The 13925-nt window shown below is 35.4% G+C and overlaps 1 protein-coding gene across 1 annotated transcript; it reads left to right on the forward strand.

The window, feature by feature from the left end:
• The first annotated feature begins 6255 nt into the window (after positions 1-6255).
• LOC113307820 (E3 ubiquitin-protein ligase AIRP2-like) lies at positions 6256-9144 on the forward strand. Its single transcript, XM_026556275.1, has 5 exons — positions 6256-6678; positions 7215-7365; positions 7534-7600; positions 7773-8007; positions 8631-9144. The coding sequence occupies exons 1-5, from the start codon at positions 6614-6616 to the stop codon at positions 8839-8841; spliced, it is 729 nt and encodes a 242-aa protein (XP_026412060.1). The 5' UTR covers positions 6256-6613; the 3' UTR covers positions 8842-9144.
• The last annotated feature ends 4781 nt before the right edge of the window (positions 9145-13925 follow it).

The raw sequence follows: 13925 nt of genomic DNA on the forward strand, positions 1-13925 counted from the left end.
TGTTTCACTTGGTTTAGAAACTTAGATTGTGGTTTGAACTCTTCATTATGTTTTGAACTATTAGATTGTGGTTAGACTTGTTAAATTTATGTTAATTTTCAGTTTCAGTTGCTTTAGAAGTTATTTTTTTTTGTGCAGTTTTAGACAATATTAGAGTTGCAGTAAGTCGACATGGTTTGTAAGCTCGACCTTGCCGACCATACCATGTTATATGTTATAGTACTGTCAGGGATAGGTAGTCGACATGGTTTGAAATCTCAACCCTGCCGACCTAAATGTTAATAGTATAAAAATATTACTTTTTAAGTACAAAGTACAAGCCATTGAATGTTCAACGGCTATAAATTTCAAAATCAAGATATTAGGTGTGTTGTTATTATAAAAGCATTCTCAACTTCATCTTCAACCTTGCATAAAAAATGGAAGTTTCAAGTGCAACACAACCAAATATTCGTAGTCTTTGTACACTAAGTGGTCATTTTGCAAACGATTGTCCATTTGAAGGAAGCAAATGCACTATTGAAGGTTGTAAGGATTCTTACTTCTCATGAAAGCTGCAGTAGGAGATGTATATCAGCCGTATGCTTCAAAATGCACTTGTTGTGGGTTTTTTCTATTGGATAGATGAGCGCCTAGCTCTGCATGAAGATGAAGTCGCTAAAATCAACCTTCTACCATGCACAGATCCATGTTGCGACGGTAAGATGAAGCTAATTACCTCTCCTAAGAAATTGTGTACCGGAAAAGATACTATCGATGTCCCAAATGTGTTAGGGTTAAGTTTTTAACGTTTGTATGCTTTAATTAAGGTTTGTATGCTCTAATTAAGTTTTTAAGGTTTGTATTCGATATAAAGTCGGCATTGTACTAAATTAAAAGTGTGTCGGCTGCTTAACATCGGCACTTAACAGTTTACAAACCATGCCGGTGAATATATAGTCGGCAGGTTTCTCCTAATACACCCTGCCGACTATAATGTATGAGAACATCCAGAAACAAGTTTTTTTTCTTTCTGTTTTGATCGGCATGGTCATCCACATAAACCCTGCCGGCCACAGAAAAGCCGGCAACCTGACGAAACCAAGACCCTGCCGACCCTGTGACTGTCGGCATTGTAGGAGGGAAAAAACCTTGCCGACCGTCCCAGACCTTTTTTCCTGTGCTTTCATGCAGTGCAGTCGTCAGCCTGACGAATTTATAACATGCCGATCCTGTGACGGTCGACAGGGTCGTGTGACAAATACAATGCCGACCAAAGGAGTATACACAAAAAAAACCACATCCATTTCATTCATTTGTAGTACGCCAAAGTACATTACACAAAACACGAATGCGATTACAAAAGTACTCCAAAAAGATTCTTTATTCCCTAATCATAATCACTCATCACTCAAATATATGGGAGGGAGTTCATTCAAATCTATTGAACCTCCTTTAGTCAAATATATGAGACATTCCCTAGACTCATCTAAAATATTTCAAAGGTCCATGTTGTCCTCATAAAGTTTCACCCATTCCTTGCTCTTGTTGTTTATGAACTTCTCCCAAAAACTAAACCTACAAAGAGGAGGTAATTGACATTCCTTGTTGAGTTGTAGACCAATAAAATGATTTTTATCCACCAAAGCCATAACAATTATTTTATGCTTGAGTTGCTCCACACAAACCGCATGTTTCGGTGCAAATGCTATTGATAGTCCTTTACTAAAAAAATGTACCACGCATGACCACATATCCGCCAATAGATGGCCACACTCCGGTATTCTCATCGAATGCTCCCATTTGATCGGTGCATTTCCCTCCGGGCCTTTAACACTAGTAAGCGATTCTTTAAAAGTCGCTTCTTTGTCCTCCATCGAACCTTCTAGCATCATTGGGATATGAAACTCCTTGTCTTTTTCTAGTTGGGCGGCCATCTTCTTTCTTATGTATTGGCATTGGGTGAGATTCTTCTCAACCGCTCCACTTAGGTGTCCCGATTGTTGCGAGACAACGTGAACCCACAATTTCCATCCTTTGGGACGTCGTCGGTACCAATAACGAACTCTTGAATAATTTGAGGGAGTTGTACGCGATACTCTTGCAATACCGGTTATACTAGCTTCCTTGGACGACCTCTTTTCTTCGCAACATCCCCTTGGCTTGCTTGACTCTCAAGAGGTAGAGTGTCATTTGGATTCAAGTTTGAGACCGTTAGTGTAGTTGAATCCTTCCTTGGCTGACCCCTTTCCTTTCCAGCAAATTCCACACTTGCTTGACTCTCAAGAAGTGGAGTGCTATTTGGATTCAAGTTTGAAACCGTTGGTGTAGTTGTTTCTTTACTCGGACGATCTCTTTTCTTTTTAGCCGGCTCCTCCTTGTATTGCGCCTCGGTATAAACATGTCTGGATGGATCGCATTTTGTACTCAAATACTCTTTAATTTGTTCCCTTTCTTCCGCCCTCGTCTTTGTGGTGGGTGGTCTACCACAAGGATCTTGTTTCGCCGGTTCTTGAAGTTCTTCCATAAAAGGGTAAACAATCAGCATCAACTTGTGCTTCATAGTTTGTTTTTCCAACCTATTCAACTTGGGGTACTTTTCGAGGATTATTCTCCCAAGTTCCATGTCGCCAAACTCTTCGCCGAGATCTTCTCTTGGAGCCGGTTTGAAAGATAGTTTCTTCCAATAAGGATCGACATCTTCAATAGGAATGAGAGTTTTATACCTACCAAGCATATGACGACATGGAAGTCCGATAACCTTCATTATCCTACACTTACAAGGAGTGCTCGTCTTGTCATAATTTTGATACAAATTGAGATGTTTCATCATAAAACGTATTGCCCAATGCGAGACGTTGCAATGTATACCAACAAGCAATCAATTATCCTCCTTAAACTCCCTCAACTTCCAGAAGCTACTTTCTTGGAATTGCTTTTTTATCTTGTTGATATCATTATTAGCGTACTCATGGATAGCATGTTGCATCGTCACAATCCCATTTTGACTTGTGAAAAGTTGACCTTTTAGTCTCCCATGAGCTTTCTCTACCATACTTGTGGATTCAAGTTTGAAATGTTTATAGTCGTAAGTAAAAACATACACAAACCTCTCTTTGTGTGGCCTCAACCATTTTTTCTTGCAATATTCCACTACTTGGGGGTAATTAGTCCCCCACTCATCCCCGAACTCCTTCAAGTTTATCTCATATCTTGCAACACTCATCGATCAAACCACCTTATCCCACACTTTCATGAATAACCCAAACTTGATCTCACCTTCTTTCCATTCTTCGTCTTCTTTCTTTTTTCTCTTTCTCCTCTTTAGTTAGTTTACTAAGACGTTCATCTTCCTCCTTTTCACGTTTAGTGCCTTTCTTTGCATTTGGCTTTTGGATTTGATTCCTACAATTCTTTCTAAGATTGCATTGTATATGCCAAGTGCAAAGAAAATTTTGTGCATTTGGAAAAACTATCCTCACGACGTTCATTATTGCTTGCTCATTGTCGGTCAGTATAACCCCGGGAGTCTCGTCTTCGTGGTAGAGAAGCTTCAAAGTTTCCAATGCCCAAATACAGCTATCATCCTTCTCACGATTCATAAAACACCATGCCACCTTGATCGATTGCTTATCCGAGGTTTGTCCTACAATGTTCAACAAAGGAATGTTGTACCTATTCGTCTTATAAGTACAATCCATGAACTTGGTAAAAGCAACGCGCCAATTGAATCATATCGGGATGCGCAAGAAAAATACGATCCACCAAGCCCTCCGATGACTCATGGTGTCTCACCGTGTTGTTGTATTTGTGTACTAACCATTGTGATTCTTCCATCACCTTTTTTTCCATCCCATTCAATTCTTTTGATAGTTTCCTTGGCCGCATAAATTGTAGACAATGAAGAGAGGTTATTCTTGGCATCCCTCTTGAACTTACTAAGGAGCTTGCTTGGTTTAATTCCTCAACTTGCTCTTACTTGTTCGAACTCGTGCGATTTCAACTTGGCAACTTGACAATGCCCAACAAGAGTTTACAGATCTTTATGGTTATGCCAACCAACATCAACTCTATTCATTCTCCACACGTTATCGGTTTCTTTGTTCCTCCAAAATATAATCTTGAATGGGCATCCACACTTCTTTGACTTCGTCTTGTACACCCTAGTCGTCTTCTTATCATACACATAACCCTTTCTCTTGTGACTTGCGTCCGGCGAACCATAACACTCGCATACCATTTCAAACATCGTATCTTTTTGTTGGGTATTTTTCACTAGAACGCACATCTTCTCTTTTGCTTTCTCAACAATCCAATTGACCGCATCGTTTTTTTCCTCCCATTCCAAATCATTAGCGTAATGTGCGGAAGTATCGGGACCCCTAATATTGTGAGCTTGAGGCTGATCCGTCATCGGTACCAATGCAACAATCTACAAAACATCAAAAGTTAGTTGATATGTATTGCCAAAGTCGGTGGGGTCAACGTATAAAACCAGACATACTACAAAATATCCAGCATGGCAGAAAAATTCAACAGTGCCGACCGAAATATAGTCCGCAGGGTCTACGTATCCACTACAATGCCGGCGTAAGCATTTTCAAATCACGACTCCTGTGTTGCAAAAAACTGGAAGTCGGCAGGGTCAACATATAAAACCCTACCGACTACAAAATACCCGGCACGGTAGAAAAATTCAACAGTGTCGGCCGAGATATAGTCGGCAGGGTCTACGTATCCACTACAATGCCGGCGTAAGCATTTTCAAATCACGACTCCTGTGCAAAAATACTGGAAGTCGGCAGGGTTCAAATTTTGTACCTTGCCGACACGGGTACTGCTCATGAAAAGTCGGCATGTTGTTCAAATGTAAACCACGCCGGCGCTTAAGGTCTGCATGATCGACAAGCGTCGATCTTGCCGACCCTGGGAAGCAAAAATGAAAAAAAACCCAAAATCGATCTTTTGCATGGAAAAATTACAATCTTCACCACGTAGGTTGTCTACATGATTACTTGCAGCTCCATTCTCTTCTTCTGGGTCATTGGATTCTACGTTTGGCTCAAGATATTCATCACTTCCATAGCCATCTTGAGTTTGAGGAAAATAAAAGTGAGGATCATGCATGTAATCCATTTGATCATGATTTGGTAGGTCATCATACAAGTACTCATCTGTAGGAGGAAAGTTAGAAGACTCCCCCACTTCAAAATCAGGATTAGAATCACTCATATCACAAATTTCTCAAAAACCCTAACGTCCCCCCACACACACACAAAAAAAAAAAAATCTCCTCTACTACTTCATACTCTTTCCTACTCTCAATTATTTCCAAACCCACTCATATAAATCAACTAAGGAATCTAACTAATTTAATTAATCTAATTATTTCTACTCCCTCCGTACCTATTATACAGGCGGGATTTCCATTTTTCCTTGTACCACTATATAGGCGGAGTCCAAATTTTGAAACGGTATTTTACTTATATTACCCCTATTTACTTGCTTGGGAATCATCACAATTTAGTATATGTTTCTAACATTGTGAATATAATTAAGGGTAAAACAGGAAAAAACATAGAAATGTATAAAATCAATAAAAGCTTCTTAATCTAAGAGAATTGGTCCCTCCGCCTATATATGTGGTACGGAGGGAGTATTAAATTAGTGTTAATCATTACAGGGACAATTTTATCATTTAGAAAGTATAAGGATAAGGGATGGCTTCCTTTACTCCATAATGATCTATCTTTTATCTCATTAGGTATACCCCAATTAATTTGAATATACCCAATCAAACCAGGTTTTTATTTGACCCTTCTGCATTGTTCTTCACGGTTTGTGGGTGCCGCACAATGTTTGTTCACATTATCAGCACCATGGAAAGTCTCTATCGTACACATTATCTTCTTCTTCCTCATCTTTTTTGGTCGATGCTAACGTACAAATACACAATGTACCAAGCAACATGCATTTCAAAATGATTGCCGATGGACCACCTTTGAGCTCAAATCAAAATCTAATGCATGAGTGACATTTGTGCCGATACTTTGCTGATGTGTTAATTACTCTATCCGTTACTAATATAATACTATTATTATACCAATGAGGAGACAATCAGGTAGGTCAGTCAGACTCAGAAGGACTATTAAAAGAAAAAATTAAACTTCCAAAAAAAAGAAAGAAAGAAGAGAGGGGTGATTTAGTAAAATAGCTATCGCAGAGGGGTGTTTTCGTGGTTGATAATATTTGGGGATAGATAATCCAAAGTTGCGTGTCAGAGACGAACACATACATTAATGCAGAAGTGTTTGTTAGCTTTTAACACTCAGAAAAAGTAGTCATGATCAGTAATAATTTTTCGAAGAAATTTCCAGAAACAAATTTTGGGGTTTTGTTTAATTAATTTATACACAAACAAAGAAGATTTAGTCTTTTCTTGTTTAGATTGGTGTATCATGAAACATTTTTGAAGTTTTCTGAGTACTAAATTCGGAAACAGACATACTGAAGAAGGCAGAAGAATTTTGAATTTTTTTTTTTGTGAAATTTTAGGGTTTGATAGGCTATATTTCAAGGGAATTGTTTGTTTGTTGGATGGGAATTTGGTGTAGAGAGGAAGAAAGAAACGGAGATGCGAAAGTCATATAAGGATTCTCTTAAAGCTCTTGAAGCTGATATTCAACACGCTAATACACTGTAAGTCAATGTTTGTTTCTCTGTCTGATTGTTTCTCCAGTGAATTTATTATTGATTTTTGAAAATTGATTTGTTTTTCCGGGATGTTCATTTCCAGTTTTTGGGTATTTTCTTCCCTAATTACAGGTTCATTTAAGTTTTTTTTTCTTGTTTCAAATTATAAGTTAATTATGAGATGTCTTTAATCTTATCTGTTTGTTTTCTTAGTTGTTTAATTACTTATATTTCAGCTGATGTTTTTTTGTTTGTTATTAGTCGAAATTCAGCTGAATCTGCCATTTTTGATTATATGGCAACGTAGTGGACTTTTTGATCTAAAGAACCAAAAAACTTCAGTGTTAACTAGTTTTCTTAATTAATCCTTTTTTTTACCGAGTTACTCCGAAGAAATTGAATGTAGTAGATATTACATTTGAAGGAAGAATTTTTCAGTATTTTAAGCAGAAAATGAACACCAGTTAGGCTGTCCTGCACCAATCTTTCTTTCGTTCTACCGCCTCTGTACTAAATGTGTTTTGTTTTTCTAATTGGCACAGTGCATCGATATATCCAAGGGAGTATGATGGTGCGTGTGTTCAAATGAAATTGTCTTATAGTCCCGTTGCTCACATATTTCTCTTTTTCGTACAATGGACTGATTGTAACCTTGCTGGTGCACTTGGGCTGCTTAGAATTATTATTTATAAGGTGAGTATCTATAATCGTACATACTACACATGAATTTTAGTTTATTTACTCGGGAATTTATGCGCTTAGCTACTCTTGTGCATTTCTGAACTGAAGTAAATTAGTAGTGTGAATATGAATATATCTTTTAGATTGTTGGGGTTCTGATGATGTAAAAGGGTTTTGCAGGTTTATGCAGATGGCAAGAGCACTATGTCTATTGATGAAAGGAAGGCTAGTATTAGAGAGTTTTATGGTGAGCGACTGTTGTCTGAAATTAATACTTTAATACCTTTTCACTTGGTTATGTGCCAGTTAGTTGCATCAGCTCCGTTTTCTTTGCTGTTTCTTCCCTCATCTGTGAAGTTTACCTAGAAGAATGTTCTACCATTTGGTCATTTATAGAAGTTTGCCTTTTTCATGGACAGCGATGATATTTCCCTCTTTATTGCAACTTGAGAGAGGAATTACTGACGTTGATGACCGAAAACAGAAGGAAGTCTGTGCCGCGAAGTACAAAAAGAAGGATGAATTATCGAAGGGAAAACTCTCTGCAGTTGATATAGAGAGGGAAGAGGAATGTGGGATCTGCATGGAGATGAACACTAAGGTTGTGCTTCCTACATGCAACCATGCGTTGTGCCTAAAATGCTACCGAGATTGGTAAGTAATTTCCGTCTTGCTTGCTAAGTGAGTCATATTCATTGCCTAAATAACTTGAAATCATTTGATTTTAAAAGAATCAACCAAGTATCCGGTAGGACTTAAGATGAAAAATCATTGTAATCATGGTACACTGACCTACCTCAATAAGAGTTACACCTCCAGCTGCTGAATATCATTTAATAGGAAAGGAAGAACATATGGTGTCGTACAGTGCCTTTTGTGGTTTAGCAAAAATCCACCACCTCGCTGGTTTTACCTTAATTGTGGAACCTGACATTTGTTTGGCATATTTCGTATAAAGTTTTAACTATTTTAAGTACTCATGAGCCTGTCAATCTAATATGGATGAACAGTAAACAAATTTCACAAGAATTTGTGTATGGGAACTGTTCATTGTCTTAGATGTCAGGGAAGCTTTTGGATCACACTTTTGTTCTGTTCCCAAACCAGTATGATGATAAATCTTGGGGCCAAGAAAAATGATGTTTGTCCGCCACCGATACTGGAAGGCAAATATCACCCATCTTAACCATTGCTAGAGTGTTCTCTAGAACTTTTCATTCAAATGAAATGATTAAGTATCAAACATAATATACTAATAACTGATTGTTCTGCTTCAGGCGTGCACGGTCTCAGTCGTGCCCCTTCTGTCGGCATAGTCTCAAGAGAGTGAACTCGGGTGACCTGTGGATTTATACGGACAGCCGTGATATCGTCGACATGTCTTCCATATGCAGGGAGAACTTGCAAAGACTGTTCCTCTACGTAGATGCGCTTCCCCTCATCATTCCTGACCCTGTGTTCGTACCTTATGATTCTCATGTCAGGTGATGAATATTACTTGGGGTACTAGAAGAAAATTACGAGGATGAACCTGCTGTATATAAAACAGAACATGCCTCTTTCTGATTTAGTTAGAATTGTAAATCCTGCTTGTCTAGCGTTTCTTTCCCTAATTTGGTAATAACCACTCCAAATGGTAGGTGAAATATATAAAATTTATGTTACTGTTTTTGCAAAATACCATGTTCCCTTGTTTCTTTGATGTTCTTTAGAGTTTGAACAAAATATTAGCTTCTACTCGGACTACTCCTACTCTTGACGTTACGCAATATATGTTGTCTTTCTCTGTTACCCTGTGTGAAAAGGGTCTCAATTTTTCTTATCTTGCTTGCTGCAAAGATAAATACTGCAGTTGTAACCTATTTGAAACATTTAACAACTCATGTTGGGCATCAGCCAAAGAAATGAACAATTTTTTGGGCACTACTCAAAAATGGAGGGGGATTGCTCTTCAATTTTTTGGGTGAATATTAGAAGTAATAATGAGTCACTCCTTATCTAAGTAGTATCAAATTTGGCTTTGATAATTAAATTAGTTACTGTAATGATTAATTAGTGTTAGTGTAATGATTTATTAGTGTTAGTTGGGTGTTTTTAAAAGAATAATTTTTGAGAAGAAGGGTTTTTCTTTTAAGATGGTTGATTTCAAAATGAGGATTTTGGGTATTTAGGTATACTCCAAATTTAATTAATGTTGCTTGAATTGACAAAAACTTACGAAAAAAAATGAAAAATTTATAAATTGATTTCAACCATGGAAATAACGTTCGGCTACGACATCTGAAGAACAGGTAGCCGAACTTATCAGCAAGTGTAGTTCGACTAATGGTTCTGAAGACACGGGTATCCGAACTCAGCTTTAATGGAGTTTTTGCTTTTAGAGAAAAGTTCGTTTAGGAAAAATTCTTTTGCGACGTAACCGAACTAAAAGTTCGGCTGGAAAAAGAAAATCGACGTAACCGACTTAATATATAGGTTTTCAGAGAAAAGTTCGATTAGGAGAAAAAAATTGCGACGTAACAGAACTAAAAGTTCGGCTAGGAAAAAAAGTTGCGACGTAACCGAACTGAAAGTTCGGCTGGGAATTTTTTTTTACGAGGTAACCGAACTTTTCTCTGAAAGAAAAAACTCCATTAAAACTGAGTTCGGCTAGTTCGACAAACTGTTTTCCATAATTCCTAGCCGAATTTCTCTCTGCAATTTCCATTTTCAACTCATTTTGATGATTACTACTCATTTTAATTTTGATTTTCAACCAAGTAATGGGTTTGTGGAATTTTTTTTTTGAATCGAGACGATGAAGCGGAAAGAAGAGAAGAAAATGAACCCTCTAATAGTAACGAATTTGTGAAAAAATAATTTTAATTTTAATGGATTTGTGAAAAATTAAAAATTAAAAACCACCCGGAAGTATAAAAAGTCGTAATTTAGAAAGGTCATAAACATATTTCTAACAAAAGAAGATTTGATTACCTTGAAGCAGACAAAAATTGAAAGAAAATATGGATTGTTTTGAGTTGCCCCGATAGGATTGCAGTAAAACAACAACTTGAACAGCTCTCATTACCCGTTCAGAACTAATATTTATTACAAAACAGTAAAAAGAAAAAAAAATCACTTAAGCTGATTTCTAAGAAGAAAAGTAGCTCAATGGATTGAATTCTTTTGTATCCTGGAAAAAGAAACAATAACCACCGATCAGAAGTAGAAATTCTGCAAGCATATGCAGAACAAATCTTTAAAAAAAGAGATGCGACATTTGTTCAAGCGTTTTTACACATGAGAGAATATTATTATTTTTGGAATTAACTTCTTTACACATGAGAGAATATTATTATTTTTGAAATTAGCTTTTTAAATCTCCCAAGAAATTCTAAAGATTTTTCCTTCTCTAATCTTTTTGCTTAGGTTATTGGAATTAGATTTATATTTACCGAAAAACAATTTCTAAGAAGATAAAAAAAATATTTATCTATTGATAGTTTTAGGAAAATATTTACAATATTATTATTTTTGGTAAATTGTAGAATATGAAGTTAATACTCAGCCGCTGAAGTCAATTTAGGATTCTCAATCCAAATATACCAAACTAATATAAACATATACATAACTTAATAAACCTGGTATTTTCCAAATATACTAAATGTTGCCTACCTCCGTTAGTCTATCCCTGAAATGTATTTTTCTCCACAAATGCTTCCTCTACTTTAAGCACTTCATAAATCAAAACTAATCTTAAAAAAATTAGTAATACATCAAGATTTGAAAACATAATCTTAAAAATGAAGTAGACACTTGAACGAATGCTATTAAATAAAAGTATCAATAACAAACCCATAAATAAAACGTTTTAATTTTGGATATAATATAAATCTATGTCTAAAAATATATAAATTTTCCACATATTTGATCTGTATTTACATAATTTTAGCAAGTTAAAACCATAAAAATCATGACGTTATTTATGGTAATATTTGATTACCAATGATATTTTGAAACGAAACTCATAGTATATTTTTGAATAAATATTTATCTTTTAGATTTTTTAATAATAAATGCATAGATTTCTTACCTTAAAAATCATGAAATTATAAAATATTCAAAAAAATTTATCCATAAATACGTTGAATTAATTTATTTTTTTCATAAATGTAAGAATTAATATAATATTTTTTTTTATTTTCTGGATTTTCTATAATAAATATATGAAATTATAAAAGATTCAAAAAATATAAATTATATTATTTTATTCCATAAATATGTTGAATTGATTTTTTATTTCAATCACAAATGTCCGAAATTAATATAATAGTTTTCTTTATTTTCTGAATTTTCATAATAAATACACGAAATTAGTATAGCAATTTTTCTAAATAATGAGGGTCGTCCGTCGCGTGTGTCCCATCAATCCACCCAATCTACACCGCACATTGTCAGATCAACGCACCATATCTAACGAAATTTCATCCGACGAATACGAATGGTTTCTCAATTAACCAATGAGAACACGAGGTTACGCTCACCAACCAATAAGAGAGAGGGTAAGCTCCACCAGTGCTACTTTTATTTTGGAGTGGGGCATGGTATTGAGTTTTTAGGTTGTTGAAGTATGACTAGGATGGGAAGACATCCTCTAGGTGAATGTCTAAAACTAGAGGTTCACCTAGAGGATGTCTAATTCTTTTTTTGCCACATCATCCTCAAATTAATGGGTTGGAGATGAGTTTTTACAAAAATGGTTGTGTATCCTATGTGGATGAAGACTTTTTTCTTCACACACATTCCATTGAAGAAGCTCTAATCTAGCAGCTAGATTAGCATTCCACGTCATCTGGGACCACTGTCCAGCGCTGTTTGGTTCAGCGTTTTAAATTTCAGCCCTCAGATCAAATTTTGTGATTTTTGTGATCCATGTGATTTTTGTGATTTTTGTGAGCGCTGAACCATTCAGCGTAAATGTTACTTTTTGAGCGTTGAACCATTCAGCGCTTTAAATTTCAGCCGTCAGATCAAATTTTGTGATTTTTGTGATCCGTGTGATTTTTGTGAGCACTGAACCATTCAACGTTATGGTCAATTTTTGAGCGCTAAACCATTCAGCACTTCAATATCTCTGCAAGTTCAACTGCAAGCAAATGCTAGGAGAGAGAACTAGTGTTAACTTTTACACCACACCTTTTTTTTTATTTGCAGCACTTAACTGCCAATCTAGCAGCTCAATCTAGCCCATAGGACTTAGCCTAAAGCAAATGAGTTGTATATGCGCGTATACCACACGCTAAGTCCCGTGTCTAATATAATTTATTTTTTGCAAGTTTTTCTTTAGGAAATTAATTCCAAAAATATTTTCTTAAGAGTTTATTTATGGGAAAATTCCTTTTTTGATTTTAATTGTTTTACAAGTAAACTTGTTTTATCAGGAAACCAAAACCTAACTTGATTTTCAAGAAATCATCTCCTATAAATAAAACTCGAAATTGTTTTACACAACACACAAGCAGCGACCATCTTTCGGTCTACTTTTCTTCATCTTCTAGCTTTTGTTTTTTGTGCGGCGTTTTACTTCCATCCCTTTTGCTGAGTGCAAGAGTGGGTAACTTGCGTTGTGCTAACTCAAGTTATATTGGGCAGTCTTATCCTGGACACATCTTCGCTGTGAGGGGTTTAGCATTACTCATCTCGAGTATACTCGCGAACTAATGTGTTAAGAAAAACTTGTTGAACCTATGATTCTGCCCTCATTAAGTAGTCTCGGTAGAGTTGTTTCGAATTAGTTCTTTACATATTAGTTTGATACATCTAACGTGTTGTTCATTGTTGCAAGATTCCAACTTGTAGACCAACCATTTTAATATTTTACCGGGGTTTACTCAATAAATACTTTTCTAGATTTGTATAGATTTAAAAAGAGTCATGGAAAATAGCAATTTTTTGAGAGTTCTACAAAGTTGGAAAAATACTTGCAGAGTTATGTAGAGTTGGCCTAATTCTTGTAGAGATTTGTAGAGTTCTAAAACGTTATGAAAACAAGATTTCTGAAGAATTGTATAACAACCAAGCATGACAAATCTAGATATTTGTAGAATTCTATAAAATTTATCATATCAAAAACAATTCTTGAAAAACGTTGATTGCAAATAAAATTGAGCAGCAATTATAATCTATACACTTTAGCCATTAACGAAATTTTTTCATTTCAACAAATAACAAAACCAAAAAAGTTTGGTCGTATCATATGTATAACATATTATATATATATATATAAATGTATATATATATATATATATATATAAATGTATATCACATTTAGGATATAATTAAAAAATAGAGAGAGAAATGGATCTAGAGTATACGTGCAAGCGCTTGCATCAACTTGAAATAAAAACAAATAATATAAAATAAAAATTAAAGATAATAATGAAGTTTTAAATTTTCGTAGAAGTCTCCCAAAATCTTTCATATTTTGCAAGACTTTCTCTAAGGAAAAAATACACATCTTTCTCTAAGGAAAAAATACACATAAATGTCATTCAAAGTCTTAAAAATTGGTAAGTATGCATAGTCTCAAGAGA

The sequence above is a fragment of the Papaver somniferum genome, chromosome 9 (assembly GCF_003573695.1).
Source record: "Papaver somniferum cultivar HN1 chromosome 9, ASM357369v1, whole genome shotgun sequence".
Lineage (NCBI taxonomy): Eukaryota > Viridiplantae > Streptophyta > Magnoliopsida > Ranunculales > Papaveraceae > Papaver > Papaver somniferum.